The following is a 23,804-nucleotide window of genomic DNA, read 5'->3' on the forward strand; positions in this document are numbered from 1 at the left end:
TGGATTTTGAGACAAGGACATCTTCCCATCGAGGTCCATATGTCTAACCTCACCTCCTCCATTCTCATATGCCAATCTTCCTCTCTAAGGCCATACATATAAGATCTCACCATCTACAAGCTCATGTAGCAAACTCCCCCTCATGGTTCATGTTGACGCCAAATCTTGGCACTTACCACTCTTTTGAGAGTTCTTAGCGACATGTGTGTATAAAATGGGTGACTTGTGTAGACATTTGAATGATGTGTGTTCATTAATGAGTCATTTTGTTTATTTTTCTATTTTTAGGAGTCGTTGCCAATTATGAGCTTTTAAGTATGATTGGTCACCTATGTTTAATTTATTTTATTTCTGAATTAACTAAGGGAATCATAAGGATTCTTAAGCTTAAAAGGGAGACAAGTGCCTTTTGTTAGAATTATGGTTAAGTGATTAAACTCACAATTTCCTAATAGCTTAAACTTTTGGGACAATCGATAATTTAACATGGTATCAGAGCAAAAAATCCTGAGTTTGATTCCTGTCTTCACTCTACCTCTTATTTAAAATGTTAAATTCCCACTTGTTGGACTCCCACTTATTAAGGGGAAGTTTAGGCTCACAAGTGAGGGAGAGTGTTAGAATTATGGTTAAGTGATTCAACTCACCATTTCCTAATAGTTTAAGCTTTTGGAATAATTGGTAAAATTTAACACCTTCAACCAAAAATAATAACCTGAAAATTTTATTTCATGTGAATAAGGTGTTAGATACCCTACAATGTCTATCCTAAAATATTTGTCAATAAATTATAACTTTGCTGTCACTTTTTAGTTTTTGTTGGTATGTAGCATTAAGGGTACACTACCATTTTTTTTTTTAATCGAGTATCAATTGAAACTCATCGTCAATGAAATCATGTCACTAATTTTAAGAAAAAAAAAATGTCACTAACATGTCAAAATGAACTCAAATAATTTAACTTTCATAGAATATCAATTCAAAATCATCGTAAATGAAACCATGCCACACCATTTTTTCTTTTTAGCCCAAAGCGATAATAAAGAAAACCATATTAAAGTCATAGGTGCATGTTTTTTTTTTTTTTTTGATAAGATCATAGGTGCATGTTAATCGCTAAACAAAAACCATATATATATATATATATATAAAACCACACACACACATATATATATATATATATATATATATATATATATGCACAATATTCATATACCATTTGTTTTGTAAGATATTTTAATGATTCTTTCTCATTTTAACGTGTCATAGCATGAAACAAGACCTATAGATACTCGAAGCTAAAAATACCTATGTATACTACTTTTCTTTTTCCCTTTGATAGGTCTAAGTATCCTATGAATACTTCTTTATTAGAACCCATACACCTAGTATTGTCTTTTTTAAGCATGCTCTACTTCATATTTAATACTAATATTTTTTTAACAAGTAGACAAAGTAATGAATCCTTAATTAATTGAGCCACTAAAAAAAATGGTACTATAATAATGTTCAAATTTATCTTTACCCCAACAATATACAATACTTTCATGTAAAAAAAAATTAATTCTAATCATTCAATGAATAAAGTTGGATTAGATTCTTCCACCCACCACACAGAGAGACAAAAGTGAGAGAGAGAGGGTTGGCTTTAATTGCGCGCTTTCATAGGCTTTTCTTTTTTCCTCAAAAGAAAGAAAAAAAAAAAAAAAAATTCCAGGCACACGCACAAACCCATATATAGTATTCGATTTTCCAAAGCATATAGTAAGTTTAGTAACAATCTAATCTGATCCGACCACCCAAATTTCGGAGTTTCAGGTTTCTCTGTCTTTGACTCTTTGTCCTTGTCTTTCCCACAAAACCCATTAATAAAAAAAAAATAAACAAAAAATAAACGAAAAATAAATTACAATAACACGACTAGAATCTCTCTTTCTTTCTTCCTTTCAAGTCCTCAGCTCTTCCTAAAGGTACTGCTCGGTCTCTCTCTCATAGATTATCTCAAATGGGTCTCTCTTATTTTGATGATTCTATGTGTTATCTCTTGGTTGATCGTCCTAAATTGATAGAATCTTTCCTGGGTTTTCAATGCTATTTGAAATTTATTTGTTTTTCTTTTCAATTCCGTGTCTTTTTATGGAATGGATGCGTTTGGCTCAATTATATGTTCCATAATTATGATTATCATCTTTGTTTGTGGGTGGATTTTTGCCGTTGTTTGATGTGATACTATGACCATTCCTTGCTGCTAAAAGAAAGAACCCTTCTCCTAAATTTGAAGAACTGTAAAAATCTTGACAGGAAAATTTTACTTTTTGTTGAATTTTCTGGTAATTACTTACCAATTTTGACAGTTTTTCCCCTTTTGATTTGTCAAACTTTGTATGGATAATTGGCTTGTAGAATTGCAGCAGCAATTGAGCACCCAAAGATTATTATTATTATTTAGAAGATTAAGATGGGGATAACTGGATTATTCTAAGAATTGTGAACTCTGATTACGTTATTAGAGAGTAGCTTCTGGGTTCTGTAAATGGACATTGCTTATTTTGATTCATCAATTTGATTTGAGGACACCTTTTTCGCCTCCTTTTGATTTCTGTTATTCACATAATTGTTTTAACTTAGTTATTTTCGTTTGCTACAGGTGAAGAAATATAGCCATAAGTTAGTAGTATCAAGAAATTTGTGATTTATAAACAGAATAGAGAGGGTACTGGTTTGTGGAGGCTGTGGGACTTCTGCGAGCTGAGCGCCTCTCTTATTTGTTGTTTCTTATTTATCAAAGTAGATTTATTGCGACAGGAGCTGTTTCTTCTTAAGGCATATGCATACCACAATTGATTTCTGTTGATGAGATTGGAGAGTTTCTGTGGAGAAATTTAAGTGGAAGAAAAAGATTACGGCTGGCAAAATGGGTGCCGTCTGTTGTTGTTTGAATAATGATGACTTAGAAGAGTATGTGAATCCAACTAGTGCTGTATATAGGAACTGTACATGTCTCAGTTGCTTTGTTCAGAACCTTCTTAATGTGGTATGTATCTAACTCCTATTACTCTTTTTTTTTTTTTTTGGGAGAGGGGAGGGGGAGGGGGATCTGTCTTCTTTGTGGGCGATATCTGTTTGAATTACAAATTTTACATTCAATACCTGCAGTTATGATACTGTTACTTAATCCAGCATTTCCCTTCTATTGCTATATTTTACTGTTGGAGTCTTTAAGTTTGTTCTCTTATTATCAAGCCTAAGAATTTTATGTGCAAGCACGTGCATCTTCAATTGTTTTCTTTTTACAAACATTTCAGCATTGTAATATACAGAAGATTATATCTAATTTTGACACTACACGGGGAAAGTGTTGCTTTTACTGTATGAGTCGTAGGTATACTATTTATTGTTTTAACCCCTGCCCTCTGCTGTGGTTTTGTATTGAAAGCTGATGTATTGCTTGCTTATTTCTTTGAAGAACTGTATACAAAGGTTGTTGAAAGAAATGGAAACATGTTAAAAGATTATTTTACATTTCTCAGTTTAGGAATGTTCAGCAGCATTTGTTATTCTGAATTTGTAGGACAAGCTTATGTTGATGCAAGTTCATTATGAAGAACATATTAGTCTAAAATTATTCACGAAGATATTAATGTTAATGATGAGATCATTACCTTTAGTAGGAAAACATATATTTTTCTTTTGACTTTTGGGTTCTTTTCATATTTTGTAGTATACATCACTATTTAGAAGAGGGGAAGTGAATTCCATCCCTTCGTCTATTCAGGGGGCAGCATCTATGACTTCTACAGCATCACTGGACAACTCTCTATCTGGCATGTATCGTTCTCCTCCAAGGCCCTTGCCTTATGATGCTGACCCCAGATATTTCCGCTTGCAGCGGGATGGACTTGTCTCTAGACGTGAGAAGGGATCAAGTCATTCACATGAGGAGACAGAGCCTCTAAGAAGTGATGTTGATACAGATCCGGAATCTTTAAATTCAGGAGACAAATGGAATGAATCTGCTTGTGAAGATGGATCAAAAGAATACCGTTCTAAATCCTCAGTTAAGATCTCATCAGCAAAAACTACTATAACTGGAGTTGGAAACTTTTATACATCATCAGAAGATGAGGACGTCTGTCCTACATGTCTTGAAGGTAAAATTTTTTAATTCTTCTTTTAATATTCACTTTTGCATTGTGGAGAACATATAATTGTAGCAACTTTTCTGTTACTTTCTAATATGTTGGAAGGTAATTGACACAGACATGACTTGACAAGTGCTAGGGCAAGATTGGGAATTTAATAAGTATTTTTGTTTATTTTCTTTTGACACCTCTCTGAAGAACTACATTTAAAAAGAACAACTCTACCGCTTAGTTAAAAGGGTCCATTTGATTCCATTCATGAATTAGTCCACTTTGAGTGTGATCCACCAAGTGTTTAACAAGTCTTGTTTTAAGTTTATTTTGTATATTTGAGCATTTCATTATTCAGTTATCGTGTATTAGAAAAATGTGTAGTTTTCCAAATTTAAGAGGTTGTGATGCATGTAACTGTTTTATCTTAAGAAAGGATGAAGGATGTGAAAAACTGGATCTCCGTGCTCAAGAATGCCTGAGAGCATTGTTAATATTACAGGCCAAAAAAAAAACCCCAAAAATAGATAACCTTATTGGAAGCTATTAAACTTTTGAAAATCACAGTACAGATCTTAAAAAATTTTCTTCTATTTCTATTTTAGAAAAGTTTTAACCCTTAAATTTTTTTAGTATTCATGTCCTTCCAAACCTCCTATGAAAGGGCAATAGCAGATTTTCCCCAACAGCCTGATCTATAAGGGTAATTTCTGTGGAAGCTGGAAGCTAAAATGTGGTGAATCAATGGTGAATGTTTCACACAGTTCACTTATATCTCCATATTTTTTTGGCTTTTAGCTAAACTAGGCTCAAAGGTGGGAGGCATAGACCTGTTGATTGTGCATTGATCAAGAGTGCTATCTTAGTAAGGACAGAGGGCATATAATCCAATCTGTTAATTCGGAGCCGCATTTTGTGGATTTGTGATATGTGTTGCAATTGATACCTTATCTTCGAAAATGTACTTTTATGGAGTACATCTTTTGTTGTGTAAATTCTCACAGCTTTGAAACTTACATTTGATGTGCAGAATATACTACAGAGAACCCCAAGATAATGACCAAATGCTCTCATCATTTTCACCTGGGTTGCATTTATGAGTGGATGGAGAGAAGTGACAGTTGTCCAGTTTGTGGCAAGGTAATTTTTTTTTTTTTTTTTGATAGGTAAAATTTTCTTTTATGCATATTTGTTCATTGTATATACACACAACACACATTCATATATGTATGTAGGTATGTAATGTATGTATGTATCTATGCATGTGTCTACATGGGGGCACATTTATGTATGTATATTTATTTATTTGTTTGAAAGCAAGGTATGGCATCATCATTATAATTTTAAAGGAACTTGTGATGAAGGTTTGTTTCCCTACCATCCTCAAATTTCCTTAGTTTCTTTTTAGTATATGCATATTCATTTTTCTTTTCTGATCATGATAGTATTACTCTACTAGTGGAAGAAAGATTATTGCTCCTGATCTGCATCAGATGGAAAATTAGCTCTAGAAGCATATATGTAGATATCTTGTCACATTAGTTCTCTTTCTTTGTTAACATAGGATGTCGAATTTTTGTTGAAAAGACCCATGCCATTGGCTATATTGTTAATATACGCGGGTTTTTCGGATAGACAAGTGTTTTTACCGCTTGCATAAAATTTTTGGCTGCTGATCTCATTCCATCACTTCAAGGCACAATTAAAAATTGTTGTTATATGATTGAAAAGTCCAAACAAGTCCCTTGAATATATTTTCAAATACCTGAAAAGGTAATTGACTATTCAGAAAAGGCCATTTATTTAAAGTTTTAATCCATGAAATCATTTTTTCCCCTCTCACTAAGTTAGATCTTCTCTTTAAAAAAAAAACACATGTTCTTATGAGATCTCAAAATGCATTTATACTGGATGTTCTTATGAGATCTCAAAATGCATTTATACTGAAAAAACACTCTACATGCCCTGTGTACTGAACAAACGTTCTACATGCCCTGTGTGCATATTTTTGAGGATCAAGGTCTGCCATTTGGAAAACCCACTTAGAGATTTGATTTACAACCAATACTATAAGTGCTTTTTTTTTTTGTCATTTATTGGTTTAAGAATTCAATGGTTTAAATCCATGATATCTCCATCCATTCGTCTCTTGTAAGGGAAATCGATGGGTCCTTGAAATTTGATATTTCTTATTAACTGTGAGGGTAACACAATCAGCTGAGGACTATACCTCATGAAGCGGAGTTCACCACTTTGAATCTTCCCATCACCCTCTGTTTTGGGCCAAAGCTTACTTATCAGAACCCAATATATATATATATATATATATATATATATAAACAGAGTTTGAATATGTATTGGTTTATCAGATGAACAGATATTTTGTAGGTTGTTTGGATGGAATAGAATATGTGAGGAGCATTTTGCAAAGTTATTTGAAAAGGGGTGGAGGATAAGAAAACTTGCAGAACACCTGAGAACCAGAGTATGTGCAAGATGTGCTAGGATGCAATAGACAAAATAACGAAGGAATGGGAAGGATGTTAAGTTGCATACAGGGGAAACTAAGGGAACAACTCCTTAAGATCGCTCTAGGAAAACTCAGTTCTAAACTGAATGGTTTGTAAAATTCACTCAAAGACCCCTTTATGAATGCCTAGAATTTGCTTTTATAGATGCAAAGTTGTGTGGCTCAGGCTAAACTACTTTATGACTACTTGTTGGTAATTCTTGGCTAATCTTTAACTAAGTAATTCTTGGCCAAGATTTCTTGAATATACCAATTACAATTTGTTACAAGAAGGAAGTAATTGTTACAAAAAGACAGCACAAGCTGTTACAAGAGTGTATGCAATTGCTTTAATGCACTGCATCACAACAGCTAGCATCTTGAGGTATCGCTCTTCATGTGCAGTGAAGAGGTAATCAGTTTGCTGAGCTTTTGCAGCTTAAATGTAGGTGTCCTACGTGTTTTATGTATTTAACAACTGTTTTTTCAAGCAAAGCAATTAAGGTTTCATGCTTAGGTGACCTTACGTTTTATTGATATGTGAAGTTTCATCATCATTTTATGAGTAACCCAAGTTGGATTGGGTAGTTCTGCAGAAATGGTGACATTATAGCTGCATCACTCATTCCTGATGATGCTTTGTAAGTTGTAGAAATTGGATGGCTTATTATTGGACCCAAAAAAAAAAGCATGAATTTCAAGAAGTCATATTTCTAAATTTTTGTTAACAAATTATGTTGTTTCCTTAATCTTTACTTATTCTGACTTAGTATTTACTTGGTTGGCTTCTATAGGTGATGGTATTCGATGAAACAACATAATCTTGATTGAAAGGTTTTCGTTGTAGAGGAAGCCAGCAACACACGGAGAGGAGAAAGAAAACCAAAGTGTAGTCATTGTGAATATCAGAGGTTAAAGTGTTTGTTATATATAGTAAATATTAAAAATTGTTCCTCATATCGATTGTTGTGAGTACGTGTTCCAAATGTCCTTAATTCCTTCACTGTTTCTAATTGAAACAAGCTTGCAATTTTATTTGAAATACGGCTATGGTTTCTTCAGTATGGCATTATACAGGGTCTCATGAATGGACTGAGGAGAAGCATTTGAAGTCCCTCTAGGTCTAACTGTATAGCTTTGGGTTTTTCTTTTATATTTTGGTGTTATTATTTGCATTGTTGGCTATACATCTGGTAGATGACGGGTCAAGCTTGAACAGGGCTTTCACTTTAATTATTAAAGAAAGATGCACAAGAGGCAGTCACATTTGTTTTTGCATCAGTGATCAGTGTGTGTTTGTGTTTGTGTTTGTGTGTGTGTGTGTGTGTGTGTGTGTGTGTGTGTGAGAGAGAGAGAGAGAGAGAGAGAGGACTTGAGGTCATAGCACTGATAGCAGGGCCACATATTTAAAAAGAATATAGGGTATAAATAAAATATTAGACAGTTTTTAAATCTTTTATAATTGAGCCCACTAAATAAATTTTATGGGGTTCAATCATATGGCATATATTATTTTTCTTGTTTACATCAAATATTCAAATAATTAAGGGTTTTTTCCTCTTATAATTTACTTGTTTATTTTAAAATATTAATTTATTCCAAAGAAATTGAAATTGATTACTTTAGGGCTATTATTATTATTATTATTTTTTAAATAATGACTTTCTTACTTTGTCGAGTCTAGTTAAACTCTTTATTAGTTACTACAATTTATGTTAGGTTATTAAGTTTATAATTAAATTGTTGAAGCTGAATAATATTCTGGACAAAGTTTAGCTACCTTATTCAATATCTTTTTATTAAAGGTGATTTTTGACAAATCTATCATTGGATTACATTTTCTTCTTATATTCTCTATGCTTACAAAATTTTTAGAAAATTAAAGATCAATCGTTACGTTATTAATAAATTGTTTAAATTGTAAATTTTTTTAGTTTAAAATTATGCATAAAATATGAGTTTATATATCATATAGTAAATAATATCCAATTGACCCAAAATTCGATATGTGTATTAAGAGCGTAAAGAACATGCAATTCAATGGTTATTGAATTGCATATAGTAATGTTTAAAATTATAGTAATGTTTAAATTGTAAATTTTTTTAGTTTAAAATTATGCATAAAATATGAGTTTATATATCATATAGTAAATAATATCCAATTGACCCAAAATTTGATATGTGTATTAAGAGCGTAAAGAACATGCAATTCAATGGTTAGATTTTCAAAATATATAGTAATGTTTATTTTATTAAGATTGTAACCTTAGGTTACAACTAATTTTGTAACTAAACTTTGTTCTAATATTTTTCACACGAATTATGGACCCATTTCTCTAGAGAAAACCAAGCATTCACAGAGATTATGTATTTACTTGTAAAATTTGCCTTAACTTTATGAAGATTAAAAATGGACATGGATAGAAAATAACTGTAATTTTTTTTCATTCATTCTACCCTACCAAACAAGAACAAAATATATTAATCTATCATTTTCTGTCTCCTTGCTTTTACATCAAACCAAATTCATTAACACTTAGAGCATTCTCATTCGATCCTCCAAAATCCATTAAAAGCCAAATAAGATGATATTGTTCACAAGATTACAGAAAACACTATATATTTGGTTCTTTATTATTGTCAAATTTTGCAAAATGATATAATTCTCCTTTAAATTTGGAGCACTATAGCATTTGTATTTATTACTTTTTCTTTTTTCATTCAAACTTTCTCTCCTAAAAAACCTAAAAAAGACTCTCTTTAGCCTCTTTCTCACTCTTGGCATCGAGGCTCAGTTCCCCATCAACATGGCGGTGTTGGCATGGTGATCCTCGTGAACACGTTGAAGTAAACCAAATGCATGGTAGTTCTCATGGTGGTTATCACAAATGCGTTGAAGTAAACTAGTTGCACCATTGAGGGTTACTCAGTTGCAGTTTGTGTTTTTAATTGGGTTGGTCTTGTAGACCAATCACTCCTCGAAAGACAACTAAGAATAAATAGAGGGAGGAAGAGGGATTTCAAATCCTAATATATTCTCATGAGGGCAGATACGTTAAGATCTTTGTTGGGAAGACCTTGCTAGTGAAGTAAGCAAGAAGAGGTATGTGCGGGTGTAGTAGTTCAAGAACTATGTTATGACTTGATCCCTTCAAAAGAGTAGGTAGGCAGCTTGAGAAAAAGATCTCAGGTTCAGTCACCAAATCAAACAATCATTCAAATTCTAAAAACTCGAATAATAGAGGAACTGCTAGGAAAAAGGGTAGAAATCGAGGTCCTATACCTTGTATTAATTCTATTCGGCCTTATTTTATTATTTACTTTTTAATATAAATATTGTTTTATCTTTGAGATATTTAGAAGGCAAAATGTTGGGTGTGGGTTGCAGGTTGTTGGCCATGGTTGCTAGGTTGCAGACATGCAGTGGCGCTGGGTTTTGCATTGACAGGTTGTGGTGGCGTTGGGTTGCCAGAGGCAAGATGGTTGGGTAATTTGAGATGTTTTGATCAGGTTTTGTGATAGGTAGCTGTGGTTGAGTGATTTGGGTTGTGTTGATCCTATTTGTGAGAGAAAAAAAAAAAAAATAATAATACAATGCATTGCAAAATATAGAATGAGATGTAGGGTATATTCTTTTAGGTGGTTCTTTAGAAAAAGTAAGGTTTTTGGTGGTTTAATTAGAGAAATTGTATATAAATATAAGTTTATGTGAATGCTCTTTAGTGGTAAAAACACCATTTATCAAGAAAAAAAAAATTGTCAACTTGGAGGTGTGATTCTATCTTTATATCCCTAGATTAAATTTTGAGCCTGACAGCCCTTCAAATCTCAAATTTTTTTTTTTTTTTTTTTAATTTTATTTAAAAAAAAAACTCTTTTGAAGTCTCCAACCTTTTTCATTTCACAGTCAGCAATGTAAAAATTGTCAACTTGGAGACTTCTCATCATAATTTAAATCATTGAAAATGTTCTTGCAAAGCATTATTAAATGAAGACAATCTTATTCACACCATTTTACTATAAGACATACATGTCACTATAACTGTAAACACAAGGCATAATACAGGGACCAATAAGTATCTCAACCACACATATCATAATATTAAAGCAGGCAAAGATATGCTGCCCTTTTATTAACAACTGAAATAGAAGCTTTAATCTGTAAGGTTCTCAACTAGACTACTTGGAAAGCTCTTAGAAAGACCTCTGGGGGTTGGGCACCACTCAATTTCTGGCTTCCATTAATCTGTCAAGAAAAACCAATAGTATGAATGGACCTGCTTGGTAATTATACCGAAAAATAAAGTTTACAAATTGTGAATTTTTATCACCCACCACAAAATATGGGACGCCTGAAATACTTGCTGAGTACTTCTCAAGCTCCTCATTAACCTTAGCAGACAAAAGGAGTAAGGTTAGTTCTATCAAAAACATCAAAGGAGAACTTGTGGCGTGTTATGGAGAATACAATTTGAAAATAAATAATGATTTTCACAAACATTGAGACAGGTATGCATTTGCAGAATTATAAGTTTTTACTTTCTCAGCAACCAAAAGGAGCACAGAAGAAAAAATGTGCATGATGCTCCAGTTGATTGCCCACATTGCTGAAGAAAAAATATCTAAAACTTAAAAAGTTCAACCCCAAAATGCAGTAATAAGTCAGATTTTATTTTCTCCTATTATATCATCTTTGGCAACCAATTGCAGCATAAGAATTAGCAAAGAAAAAGACCTCCTTTAACCCATTGTTGGGGTCTCGAAGAAACTCTTCTGCCCCCTCTATCCCAACCTCTTTAGCAGATTCCAGAAGAAATTCCCTGCGAATATTGGTGTTTGTTAATATCTGAGGTAAGATGTGCAAAGATAATCAACTCTACACTGATAATAAACAAAATAAGCCTGCTGCACAGGAGGATCTTATATCCTTATTGGGTTACCCTGGTGAGGAACATTTCATGCCAAACAACTCAGGTTAAATAATAGCAAGACTAATGGTGTTTCCCAAGTTGTTTTTTAACTTTCAAATACTGGCCCCTAGAGTATCATTGTTCTCATAGTGGATTTTATTTCCAGGAAAGAACCAACTGGGGACCAGCAGTTTTAGTTGACTGCCAGTGCCATGTCAAACTAAAGTAGAATGGTCAATAATTGCAGAAATTTTGGTTCTAGAAAGCAATATATTTTCTTCAATTTTATTTTGATAAGTGAGTTGAACATGTGGAGCTCAAGTCAAAACGAGGATTTGTCCAGTTGTTTAGTCTCTAATAACTCATGATCTTTGAAAGAATTTATTTTAATTTTTTGGAGGTGGGGGGGTGCATTCTACATGGTATTCATGTTAAACAAAAATCAATCCATAAGAAAATTAATATTAAGCATTATTTACAGGAAAATAAAATTTATTCAAACAGCCTAAACATTTAGAAAATATAAAGATCAAACGTTCCACAGCCAAACTTACTGGTCACCAATAAATTTTGCCTGAGTGAAGTAGCCAAGAGAGAGCATCTCCATAAGATTATGTTGCTTATCAAGACCCTGTTGCCCAGCGAAATGCATAAGCCTGTGGCTGTCTAGAGTATTTCCCCTGTGTGCATTTAAGACAATGTTAGTGGAATCTCCAATAGATTAAAGTCGCTTCATAGCTTCCTCACCTATATAAAGTTATCCATATATTTAAAACTGTTTTTATGCTTACGTGAGTCCTGAAAGGTTATATTCCAATCCATGGCCCCTAAAAACCTGAAAATTTGCAAAGCAGTCATAATTATTTATTGCATACAATGACCAGCCAAATCAAACTTAATGCAAACCAATCAATGATATGTATATAAGTGATTCAGAGAATTTTTGAAAAACCTCCGACATCCGAGCTTCTATCCTCTCAGTTTGAGATCCAAACTTGTTCCTGTAATACTCTTTCTTATTGATGCCTTCTTTTGGGGCAGAAGGATTAAGTTGAAATGGATGCCATCTAATCTGCAAATGTAGTTGATAAAAGATAAGAGTGGGAACACAAACATTCGTGCACATGCACGCGCAAACACAGAGAGAGAGAGAGAGAGAGAGAGAGAGAGAGAGAGCAAACCTCAAAGTCATAGTTATCTTTAGATGCAGCTATAGCTTTGTCAAGATTTTTTTTGCCCACAAAGCACCATGGACACACAGTGTCTGAACTGATATCTATTTTTATAAGCTTTTTCTGAGTGTTGTTTCCAACTGACTCGGATGCAGACATGATGCCTTTGTGTCCGCAAGCTTTCTGAAATATATTGATTCAGTTTTGAATGCAGTGAAGTACAGTAGTTTTTCTTCTTCACATGTTATAACTCAAGATAACATTTTCTACCAAAGAATTATTAACTGAACAAATTACAAAACACATGTACTCTTGAATCGGAACCCCTGGATCAAAATGAAGCCAGGTGCATAACCCATGACTACTTGAAAAGCTCTATTATTCAAAGCACTAACTTTTTATTAAACATAAATCCTAATTTTAAGCAGTTGAAATATGTCAATAAATCCTGCCCTTCAGTCCAAGCAAGGGCCTTCTTTTCTGTGAGACTCTGCTTGATGTTTACATCTACGTAAATTATTACTACTTCCAGTAGTACGTCTGCCCCAAATTCACTAACTTTTAAGCAACCTGAGAGCTACCTGAAGAACAGGACTTAAGGTCTAGTCATGACAAAGAAGAAGGAAACTGCATGCTATTCAAATGACCACTCAAGGACTCTCCTCCAGAATGCCTCATATTCAATTACTAATTTTACAAAGAAGCAGAGAAAACAAAAGGAATCATTTTTATTTATTTATTTTTAAAATTTTCTACAAAGGAGTCTTATAGCTCATTTGACACCTCTTAGTATTTTCAACGAAGACGTTCAAGGTTCAAATCCTCCCTAGCCCAATTATTGAATTATCAAAAAAAAAAAAAAAAAATTCATTCATTATCAGAGAGGTACCCTTTTGTCTTACTCATTAATCTAGCCCTATATTTATTTATTTATTTTTTAATTTAAATTTTAAACATACCCTTTCTTTGTGAAAATTAAGAATGAAATCTTCCAACAACCCTTATCTAATCTAGCCATTTTAATCAGATTTCGCAACACAGTAAAAGGAAAAGAAAAAGGTTCATCAAAATGATCTCATTTTAAGAATTTAGCACCAACAAAGACAATTAAAAGCTACCCCACAACATCAATTAGGAGATTTTCTTTCTTTGGATTATTACACATATCAGAAAGAAAGAAATTAGAAAATAAACATGACAAATGGACATGAGTTTGCTACACACAACTATTCCAAGAATTTCACTTCACATGACAAACCCCCCAAAAAAATAATTCATATTTTTAGCATAGAAGATGAACACTGATTTTTTTTTTCCTTCTTAAATGCAGAATTTCAGCCAAAGCATCATATAGTGGCAGAAGAATACTATATAAAGTATTGGAAATTAGATTCTCAAAAAAAAAAAAAAAAAAGAGAAATGAAAAATGAGAAGAATTGAAAAAGTGGGTATTGGAAATGGTAAGGAATAGAGAAATGTTACCTGAAAGAGAAGAGAAGAGAAGGTGAGACTTTGTGGAGGAGATTGGATTTGGCTCACACCAAACGCATTGCCAGTTCAATATATACTTATTGAGGTTTGATCTTCTCAAATGAAAGAGACGACCGTTTTCATTTTCACACGTCACCTTTTACCAACTACCCCCGTTTAGGGTTTTTTTTTTTTTAATAAAATTTTTTAATACATTTGTATTTTTTAAAATGTTATTTTTTTTATGAATTTAAAATTGTTATTGGTACGCTGAAAATGATTAATCACATATTTGCAATGCCCAACATATTTTTGTAATTATTTAAATAATCTTCTTAAAAAAAAAAAAAAATACACTTCTAGGAGAGGGTATGATTTTTTGTGTAGGCAAAGGTGGAAACTTTCAACTTTGCTCTATTACTATTTTTATATATTTTTTAAAGCAGTGTTTCGTATACTCACTTTTACTCCCAACTGAAAAAGAAATTAAAATTATGACTTGAAACAATATTAATCTTATTTTATCCTATATTTTGTATGCAACAATATTTATCATATTTTTTATTGGTATGTTACTATATTTATATTAGGTTAAAAACACAAATGGTACATTCTAAGTTTTAATGAAATTTATTTCAATCCTCTAATTTTATTTTTATTTTCTTTCAATTGAGTTTTCTAAATTTTAAATTTATTCAATTCAGGTTTTTGGATCAATTCCATTAAAAAAATTGCTGTTAAATATAGAATTAATTAATGAAAAAATTTAATATAAAAAATTTATATTAATTTTATATGAGAAAAATATATTTTTAATGGAAATTTTTTAATAAAATTGGACAAAAGGCTTGAATTGGATAAATTTAAAACTTAGTGAAGTCAAATAAACCGGAATAAAGTTTAATTATTCAAATTCATTTCAATACTTAAATGTAGGGTGGCAATTTATGTTTGCGTGTTGGATTTGTGTCATGTCGAGTCATAAGTATTTGACTATATGGGTCAGTCCTAACCCGACATATTTATTAAAAGGATCATGATTCCTTAATCGTAATATAACCCTATTAAATGGGTCAGTCGTGTCGATCTGTTTAATAGATTTTATGAAAATGAAAAGAAAAAAAAATTTGTATTACTCAAATTGATATGAATTATGAAAAACCAAATAAATAAATATTTTTTAATATAAAATTCAGAACTAACGAGTAACTGCATCACAAATAATCATTCAAAACTAAAGTATATCTCAATATCACAAATAATTAATCATAATATGTTAAAAAAAATAAACCACTACAACTAATAGGTTTATATACTTAGGGTTTGAAGGTATATTAGTAAAATGTCATTTAATTAAACGAGTTAGATAAGTCAAACGAGTTTCATATGATGGATATTAATTTAATCCGTTTATTAAACGGATCAGTCTTATCAACTCGAATATGATACAAACCATTAAATCTCAATTTCTAATTTACTAATTTCATATTTTGTCCGTCTCTTAAGTCGTGTCATTTTTACAACTCCTACCTACTTGAACGGCAATTTGGATTTTAACCTCTATTCTATTTTTTGAAAAAACTCTTACTATATTTATAAGAAAGTGAATTTCGTAAACGTATCAGACCGGGTATTCATTGTCTAGAAGATTCTTTAGGCCTTATAAATCCAAAAAAAAAAAAAGAAAAGAAAAAGAAAGAGACAGATTCTTTACGCCATATTGTGCATTGACCATCGAATCGTGCCTTCAATTCACACAAACTCAAGTTTTTAGTTTTCCAAATTCCGATTTCCAGGAATTCACATACCCAGATTCAGGTACGTGCTGTTTTCACAGATTCATTTTCACCATCCAATTTCTAATTCCCCGGAATTATTTTTTTTATTTTTTTTTTTTGCATTCTGTTATCACATGCAACACGTGGGAGCTAAACTCTGTTTGGTCGCCGGAACAGACTTTCCCGTTTCTTAATTCATTTCCTGCAAAATCACAACACCACACCACATTTCTAATTTCAGAAACAATTTATGTTTGTTTGTTTTTTTCTTCTGTGCGTTTTCAAAAATCATTTGATGTGATTGTTTTTTAAATATATTCAGGCTATCTCTAATTTTTGTGTATATAATTAATAAAAAAAAAAATGGATGAAATATTTGGGACAAGAAGAGCAATAAGCGAAACAACAACAAAGAAGAGTGCAATATATGTGTGGGGTTACAATGAGTCTGGACAGACTGGTAGGAAAGGCAAGCAGTGGCAATTGAGGATCCCTAGACAGCTTCCTCCTCAGCTTTTCGGGTGTCCGGCCGCCACGGGACCCAATTCACGGTGGTTTGATATTGCTTGTGGTCGTGAGCATACCGCGGCTGTCGCCTCTGATGGGTCGCTTTTCACTTGGGGTATAATTTATATTTCTTCATTGCATTGCATACCCTTTTATGTTTGTTCATTGCTTATCATGATGAGATGATTATAATGTTATGGCTCTTTTTATTGGGTACAATGTATTTAGCACATTGCCATTTGAAATAGATCCATTTCAAGCTGTATAGAATGCCCCATTATTTAAAAATTAAACGATGTGGCAATTTATGCACCAATAGTTTCCATGAAGTGGGTGAAATGGAGAGGATTTTGTTCCTAGTGGTAGATTACAGCTAGTCGGAGAAGCTTAAGATGATAGGAAATAGTGAATTTAATCTCGTAGCCATTATTTTAATACATAGACTAGATAGGTAAAATTTCTCTATCATTTGAACCCTTGCCACCTCTGTGGGGAGCTCGGGAGATGCCATTAGGCTAGAAAGCTATTGGTGGCATTCTGGCCATTTTATATCTAGCGAATTTTGTGGAACAACGTGCTTAGCAATTGTGTATTAGTAATAGTTTGGTTGAAGGCCATTTTGTTTGTGACAGCATGTTCTTCTTGGTTATAGTTGGTTTTACTTGTGGTTGTTGCTAAATTTTTTTAATGGGGTAGTAATATTTTTATTTTTATTTTTGCAGAAATGGGTTTTTTGTTTTATTTTTGGTTGTAATATTATTATCACTAAGATAGCATCGTGTCCTTTTACTGCATATATCATCATGTTGTTTACTGATTATACAGCATAAGTGACCAAGAATCTTTATAAATGTATTCCATGGTCTAGGGGCCAACGACTTTGGTCAGTTGGGAGATGGAACTGAGGAGCGAAGCAAGCACCCTAGAAAAGTGAAACAATTGCAGACAGAGTTTGTGAAATCTGTGTCTTGTGGAGCACAATGTACTGCTTGTATTGCAGAACCTCGTGAAAATGATGGAACCATCTCAACAAGTAGGCTCTGGGTTTGGGGCCAAAATCAGGTAGTATCTGTAATTCTTTTGCATCCTCCACAGCACCCCCTCCCCCACAAGCCTCCCCCCCCACCCCAACTAAATGTTCTTTGGCAGATAATATTTTATAGCATTATTTATTTTGTTCTACTTCTCATACAGGGATCAAATTTTCCTCGCTTATATTGGGGGGCCTTTTCTCCTAACACGGTATTTTATATATTTTTCTTGTTAAGTTTGATTTTATTATTTATGCAAGTTTTTGTTTTTGTTTTTTTTTTGGTAGGGGAGGTCCAAATTGTTGACTTTTGGTTGTGGATACTATAAAAAAAATATCTACTTAAATTATTTCTTAGGAAAAAGAAAGGACCGTATATGTGAAGCAAATTATAGAGTTCATTAAAAGTAGCTTGAGATAGAAGACAATCTGTCCTCAATTAAGTGCAATAATTTTTAGCTATTATGGTTGGATGTGTCCTCTTGATATTATATGGATTAGTTTTGAGGCACCATTGCTTCTTGTCAGTTACAAGAAAAATAGGTATTAAGAAAATATAAAAAAGTTTCCTTCTAAACGTTTACTTTTTTATTTATTTGTTCTTTCCCAGCATCAAGGGAAGGGTTACAGTCATCTATTTCGTAGAATGTATATGCTGGGGATACCTTTCGCTTGAACATATATCTAAGAGTCATATTCATGACTTCACATGTTAGGTTTCCCAATTTTGAAAAATTATATTCACAATTGGCATTACTGAAACTGTTTAGTTCATGAACAGAGGAAGTTTTTATCATGGGTTTTGTGCCATCAAATCTTTTAAATTTGCTGATCATCATTTTAATTGATAATTAAATTGTAATTTCTTGTCAAGTGTCAGCCTCTGTTTATGTTTTTCTTGGTTAGTTGTCCCTTAAACCTGATTGTATAGTACATTTATTACAGATTATCCGTCAAGTGTCCTGTGGGGCAGTGCATGTGGTGGCTTTATCAGAGGATGGCCTGCTACAAGCGTGGGGTAAAGTGTCTTTTAAAATCATGAGTTACCATTGTTTTAATTAAAGTAATTGTAAACAATGTAATTATTTTAGCACTGGCAGTTCTATGCATAACTCTTTGTTCTTATGATGTTTATGCTTGTGCATTCTTTTAGTAATAGATGGGTCATACGATATAGGAAAGGAAACTTGTGTTTGTACTCTAGTTTCCTGATACATATTAATCAGAATTTTATCATTGTTCTGAAAAACCAGGCTACAATGAATATGGTCAGCTTGGCAGAGGTGTTACCTGTGAAGGACTACAGGGGGCTTGTGTAATAAATGCTTATGCGAAGTTCCTTGACGAAGCTCCTGAGCTTGTGAAGATTACCCAAGTGTCATGCGGGGAGTACCACACTGCAGCAATATCTGAAATAGGCGAGGTGTAAGTGATCTGTAGGACTTTTTAGGTGGAGATAAGTTCTACATATAAGCATGAAAATTGTGGTTATCCGCATGGCACATGTAAATCTGAAGGTTTGACAAAATCTTCTTATGGGAATCTCACGCCTAGTCAGGAGAACGGATGCCATGGAATTGGGATGCATTTTTGATATGCAAGTCTGCCGTCTTGCTAACTTGGTTATACCATTGAAAGCTTAATTTCATTACAGCTATATAGCTGTTTCTGCCACTAACTCATAATCATGCTAAAGTACTCTTATGCTTGAATTTTATCCTGAGCTATAGGTGTGCTGCCAAAAATAGAAAGAAAAAAAAAATTTCTGTAGGGTCAGAGTGGTTTGTATTATAAGGCTAAATTACAAATTACTAATTTTTCCTAAATTCAATTCAGTTTTGTAACTTCTGATTTATTCATGTCAGTCGGTCCAATAATTTTTACTTTTATTCAATGTTGTCCTTCCATCTAATTTCGTCATATTGTGTCAATAGGTGTCCTAAAATGATATCATTTTGGAAATTCATAAATAACAAAAACTACATCGTTTTGGGACACATTGAAAAATGGATGGAATTTATAGGACTAAAATGAATAAATCAGAAGTTACAAGACTGAATTGAATTTTGGACAAAATTAGAGGTAACACACGTTATTGTAGTTCTCCTCAATTGTTCTTCTTGATAACCCAAGTTGGCTAAAACTCTCAAGTTGAAATTCTCACCATCTTTTATGAATTGATTTGGTTATTATTACATCACAGAATGCTAGAAAGATAGTAAATATGTGATTTTGTGTGTGCATGTGTGCGTTTGTATATGCGCATCCATTTGTGAGATGCACTAATATCCCTTCTCTGCAATGGGACTATATTCATAAATATGTGATATAAAAATGAACTCTTAAGACAAACATTAAAAAATGGATAATAATTACCATAGAGAATAAGTGATTCTTTTTGGCTGGGATGCAGACACACGTGCGTGCCTGTGTGCGCACCCATGCTTGCGTGCTCTGATTTGTTTTTCAGTGACCCCTACATTCATTATTGTGATTTTTTTTTTTTTTTTTTTGATTGGTAAGTTACACACACATCCAATGGGTCTTGAATCCATGACCTCACCCTCCACTAAGCACTTTTAAGGGGAGGAGGTGCCAGTGAGCTAGGGCTCATTGGCTTATTATCATGAATTTTGCACTTACAAAGTTAAAATTATTGGATTTTTTATTAGATAATGACAGGTTTCTGTTAAATAAGATTAGATCTTCAAAGCTCTCTTGTTTTTCCTCTTACTTTTTTGGTACAACTGTTAGTGTTTGACTTACATAGAATTCTTGATCATGATAATTTCCTTTTCTCATCACAGCTATACTTGGGGCTTAGGAAATATGGGTCAACTTGGGCATTGTTCCCTCCAGTCTGGGGATAAGGAGTTATTGCCTAGGAGAGTGGTTGCCCTTGATGGAATATTCATAAAGGATGTTGCTTGTGGTGGTGTACATACATGTGCTGTGACTTTGAAGGGAGCTCTTTATGCTTGGGGTGGTGGTCAAGCAGGGCAGTTAGGCCTTGGCCCCCAAACTGGATTCTTTTCATGCACTCCTAATGATTCCAATACATTTTTCCGCAATTTCCCTGTTTTGGTTGTCCCAAATGGTGTGCAACTTGTTGCATGTGGACATTCCCACACTCTAATTTCCATGAGGGATGGAAGAATCCATGGATGGGGCTACAATAACTATGGTCAGGCAGCTAATGATAAATCTACATATGCTTGGTTTCCATCACCAATCGACTGGTATGGTATAGCTAATATCATGATCAGTAAGGTTTTCACAGTTATATTGCCTCCTATGCTGATGAAAATTCTACATTGCAGGTGTGTTGGGGAAGTGCGAAAATTAGCAGCTGGTGGTGGCCATTCAGCTGTGTTGACTGATGCATGTTCCTTAAAGGAGTTGTGTGAGTTTAGCCTTGCAGATGGTGTGACTCTATCAAATGCTTCTGAGATTGAGGATGTTGCTTCCAGAACAGGATCAGATTCTTTGGCACGTCTTTGTGAAAGATTAAGGTAATCTCTTGTTTATGGCTGATGGATATCTGCATTGATGTCTACATTTGAGTATTTGGAAACTGAAAGGTGCTTGAAGAATAACCAAGGTTATTCTTCACATTATTAATATCTGCTCTCTTTAAACCAAGAGCTCATGCCATGAGTTCCTTTTTCTTGAAGCTCAACCTAGGGGGAATTAATTGTGCTCAAAATTTAGGGTTTCCAAAGGGTTGTTATAAAAAAGTTATTGGATTATACTTTTCCTTGTGCTTCTTAAAATTGTTATGACTTTTGTGTAAAGAATCTTACACACATGCGCCCAGATATACTACTAATAAAGAAAAAGCTGCAAAAATATACAATAAAATTGCAGGTTAAAATACAATTTATTTCTCTTAACTTTTAGGTTGCTGTCGTTTTGGTTTTTCAAGTATCAATGTTGAAAATTTGACACTTTTTAACTTCTGAATTGTTAATTTGGTCCTTCTGTCATGCTCTGTCAACTTCTCCGCTGTTAAGTTTGTGAAACAATGCATTTTTTCTAATTTTTACAATCTTTGATGCTTTTTTAAATAAGTAAATCGCCCACCAAGATGGCCACATGCCCCACTAAAATGACTTTGTTTTAACGGTTGCCACTAGATGCTGCTTATGGAAAAAAGAACTGTCCCCCATACCAATGGTTACATCCATATCCATACACCGTTGCCCTCCACAACCGTCACTGGCTCACTGCCTTCCTAAGACTATTCATGACCCAAATATCTGAAATCTAGTCACCCAAAACAAACACCACAGCAGCTCAATGGCCAAAAAATACCCAAATCTCATTACCTGAAATGCACAAAATCCAATCCTTTTGGCGCCACCCAAAGTTAGCCAATTTACACCCATGGCCATTGGCCATCCTGACAACTCAAGTGGCACCCAAGCAACATGACAACCATGAATTGAGACAAACAAAACCAAAACACCAAAAATAATCTCTGTAAGGCTGATCAGCCTAATGCTAACAAGAGCACAAGAAGAGTTTGAAAAGTCAAAGAGAAAAAAAAAGGGAAAAATTAATATCCACACATTTCAGAGGAGCCATCCCAAAATGAGCTCCTGTTGGGTCCAAACCTAACCCAACTGCTGAAGCGTAGAATCTTGTTGAAGGTGTTGATGCTGTCATTCCTAGTTTTGAATAAATGCTCATTATTGCTGCTATTTTTAATGTACAAGAACAAAAACATGGTCTAGCCTTCCTCTTCTTCCATCTAATATGAAAGACCCTCTAATTGTTCCTCCTCTAAACTTGGCCTAGGCCTCAATTGTGATGGAAAATTCCACATCAGAATGTCTACGTCTTGAATTCTTCCACCATTATTATTATCTATTTTACTTTTTATAAATTTTTGAAAAAATTCAAAAACTTGAAAAATGATGTGTTGAACACTTAACAGTCCGCAGTTAATTGATTTTGACGGAAGGGATTGATATCCTTTCAAAAGTAAAGGGTTCAAATTGTTAATTTTGAAAGTTGAAGGACCAAATTGACTTCAAGCTCAAGGAAGGGAATGAAATGTATTTTAGCCAATTTTTATTTGCATTTGTTTCATCCTTTAGCATTATATATCAAAATCATATATTTAAATATAAAACACACATTTAAACTGCCCAGTAGAGTTCTGTTGGGTAGTTAACTTCAGTGACCTCTCTCTCTCTCTCTCTCTCACACACACACACACACAATTACCCAAACCCAACCATTTTCCTCTCACATGCATTATTTACATGTGACATTTGCCTAGTTTGTGTGAGTGGATAATGTAGTTATTGCATAATCCATCGCTACCAGTTGTGTGGCCTCAGACTGGGATTATGTGGCAATTTCCTCATTGGTTTGTGTTTGTTTTATTTTTCATGCTTGCCATGCTTAAGTATGATACAGATACCATTGCATGTGTTACAAACAATATATAGAAGAGAAGGGGGTGGGGGGAGGCGTGATGTAGATGCCATTGCTAACTTCTTTGTTTTCACAGGGAACATATGCTTGATGGCAGTGAAAGTGAACATGTAGCTGATGAGGTCAATGGTATGCAGAACTGAAGAAACAATTGAATTGGCTTAAGATGGCTGATCATTGTTAATTTGTTATAGTCATTATTTCCTTTTGGTCTCTTTTATTAGACCAATTTGGTTAGGACTGTAAAATCAAGTACTGCTTTATTCAAATGGGTTAGGGGAATCTCATCTTTAATGAAACATATAATTCACCCAGTTTGTAATTCTGATACTAATCTGATTAGAAAATTAAGTCAAGAACGATAATAAGATTGTGAAGTTTGTATTGTTGAAACTTTAAGGTTACTGGACCCGAGCAGTTTGTTAAAGAGTTTTTAACTTTAGCCACTTCTTATTCAGCAACCCAAAAAACAAAAAGCCACTTAGTTATCGGTAACTTTGTGCATTTTTTGGGAACCGTAGTGTTGAGCTGCAGTGCAATTAGACATGGGTTTGAATTTCCTTGTTGAATCATGGCTTTTATTAGAGTGGATTCTATACTAGGAGAAAGTATCTCTTGTTAATGCAAGCTGCTCACGACAGGTGGATGACTGAAGGTGGCTTTTCTATGTGGGCCTGTGTGACCATAATAACATCCTACCTATTGAGTTTAATGAGTCATAGCTATCCCAGTTTAGTGGGGGCAACAATGAGCGCTAAGCTGGTATTTCACCGGCGCTTCCCATTGTGAGAGTCAAAAACTAGGATCTAGTGCCACCAAATCACTTGAGTAAGCCTGGTGACCATTGAAC

The 23,804-nt window shown here is 33.6% G+C and overlaps 3 protein-coding genes across 3 annotated transcripts; 2 read left to right on the forward strand and 1 right to left on the reverse strand.

Moving 5' to 3' along the window:
- Positions 1-1,660: 1,660 nt before the first annotated feature.
- Positions 1,661-7,795, forward strand: LOC126714378 (E3 ubiquitin-protein ligase At3g02290-like). The gene is made up of 5 exons (XM_050414510.1): positions 1,661-1,970; positions 2,648-3,034; positions 3,722-4,151; positions 5,164-5,273; positions 7,437-7,795. Exons 2-5 carry the CDS (start codon positions 2,915-2,917, stop codon positions 7,461-7,463), a joined length of 687 nt encoding a protein of 228 aa, XP_050270467.1. The 5' UTR covers positions 1,661-1,970; positions 2,648-2,914; the 3' UTR covers positions 7,464-7,795.
- A 2,828-nt stretch (positions 7,796-10,623) lies between these two features.
- Positions 10,624-14,366, reverse strand: LOC126714379 (uncharacterized). The gene is made up of 8 exons (XM_050414511.1): positions 14,207-14,366; positions 12,734-12,907; positions 12,505-12,624; positions 12,344-12,387; positions 12,107-12,232; positions 11,378-11,462; positions 10,978-11,034; positions 10,624-10,888 (listed from the first exon to the last, which is right to left on the reverse strand). The coding sequence occupies exons 2-8, from the start codon at positions 12,881-12,883 to the stop codon at positions 10,817-10,819; spliced, it is 654 nt and encodes a 217-aa protein (XP_050270468.1). The 5' UTR covers positions 12,884-12,907; positions 14,207-14,366; the 3' UTR covers positions 10,624-10,816.
- A 1,473-nt stretch (positions 14,367-15,839) lies between these two features.
- LOC126714380 (uncharacterized) lies at positions 15,840-23,381 on the forward strand. The gene is made up of 10 exons (XM_050414513.1): positions 15,840-15,854; positions 15,942-16,012; positions 16,295-16,594; positions 17,348-17,541; positions 17,674-17,721; positions 18,455-18,527; positions 18,763-18,934; positions 20,317-20,748; positions 20,830-21,021; positions 23,031-23,381. Exons 3-10 carry the CDS (start codon positions 16,336-16,338, stop codon positions 23,095-23,097), a joined length of 1,437 nt encoding a protein of 478 aa, XP_050270470.1. The 5' UTR covers positions 15,840-15,854; positions 15,942-16,012; positions 16,295-16,335; the 3' UTR covers positions 23,098-23,381.
- Positions 23,382-23,804: the final 423 nt, after the last annotated feature.

Source organism: Quercus robur, chromosome 2 (assembly GCF_932294415.1).
Source record: "Quercus robur chromosome 2, dhQueRobu3.1, whole genome shotgun sequence".
Classification (NCBI taxonomy): Eukaryota; Viridiplantae; Streptophyta; class Magnoliopsida; order Fagales; family Fagaceae; genus Quercus; species Quercus robur.

Bases quoted from the DNA above. Each gene is read 5' to 3' on its own strand.
- LOC126714378 (XM_050414510.1), top strand. From the start codon at position 2,915: ATGGGTGCCGTCTGTTGTTGTTTGAATAATGATGACTTAGAAGAGTAT. The intron at 4,152-5,163 runs GTAAAATTTTTT...TTTGATGTGCAG, and splicing joins CTGTCCTACATGTCTTGAAG to AATATACTACAGAGAACCCC. The intron at 5,274-7,436 runs GTAATTTTTTTT...TGGCTTCTATAG, and splicing joins GTTGTCCAGTTTGTGGCAAG to GTGATGGTATTCGATGAAAC.
- LOC126714379 (XM_050414511.1), bottom strand. From the start codon at position 12,883: ATGTCTGCATCCGAGTCAGTTGGAAACAACACTCAGAAAAAGCTTATA. The intron at 12,233-12,343 runs GTAAGCATAAAA...AAATGCACACAG, and splicing joins TATAACCTTTCAGGACTCAC to GGGAAATACTCTAGACAGCC. The intron at 11,035-11,377 runs GTCTTTTTCTTT...TTGTCTGCTAAG, and splicing joins CCAACAATGGGTTAAAGGAG to GTTAATGAGGAGCTTGAGAA.
- LOC126714380 (XM_050414513.1), top strand. From the start codon at position 16,336: ATGGATGAAATATTTGGGACAAGAAGAGCAATAAGCGAAACAACAACA. The intron at 17,542-17,673 runs GTAGTATCTGTA...CTTCTCATACAG, and splicing joins GGGTTTGGGGCCAAAATCAG to GGATCAAATTTTCCTCGCTT. The intron at 18,528-18,762 runs GTAAAGTGTCTT...CTGAAAAACCAG, and splicing joins TGGCCTGCTACAAGCGTGGG to GCTACAATGAATATGGTCAG.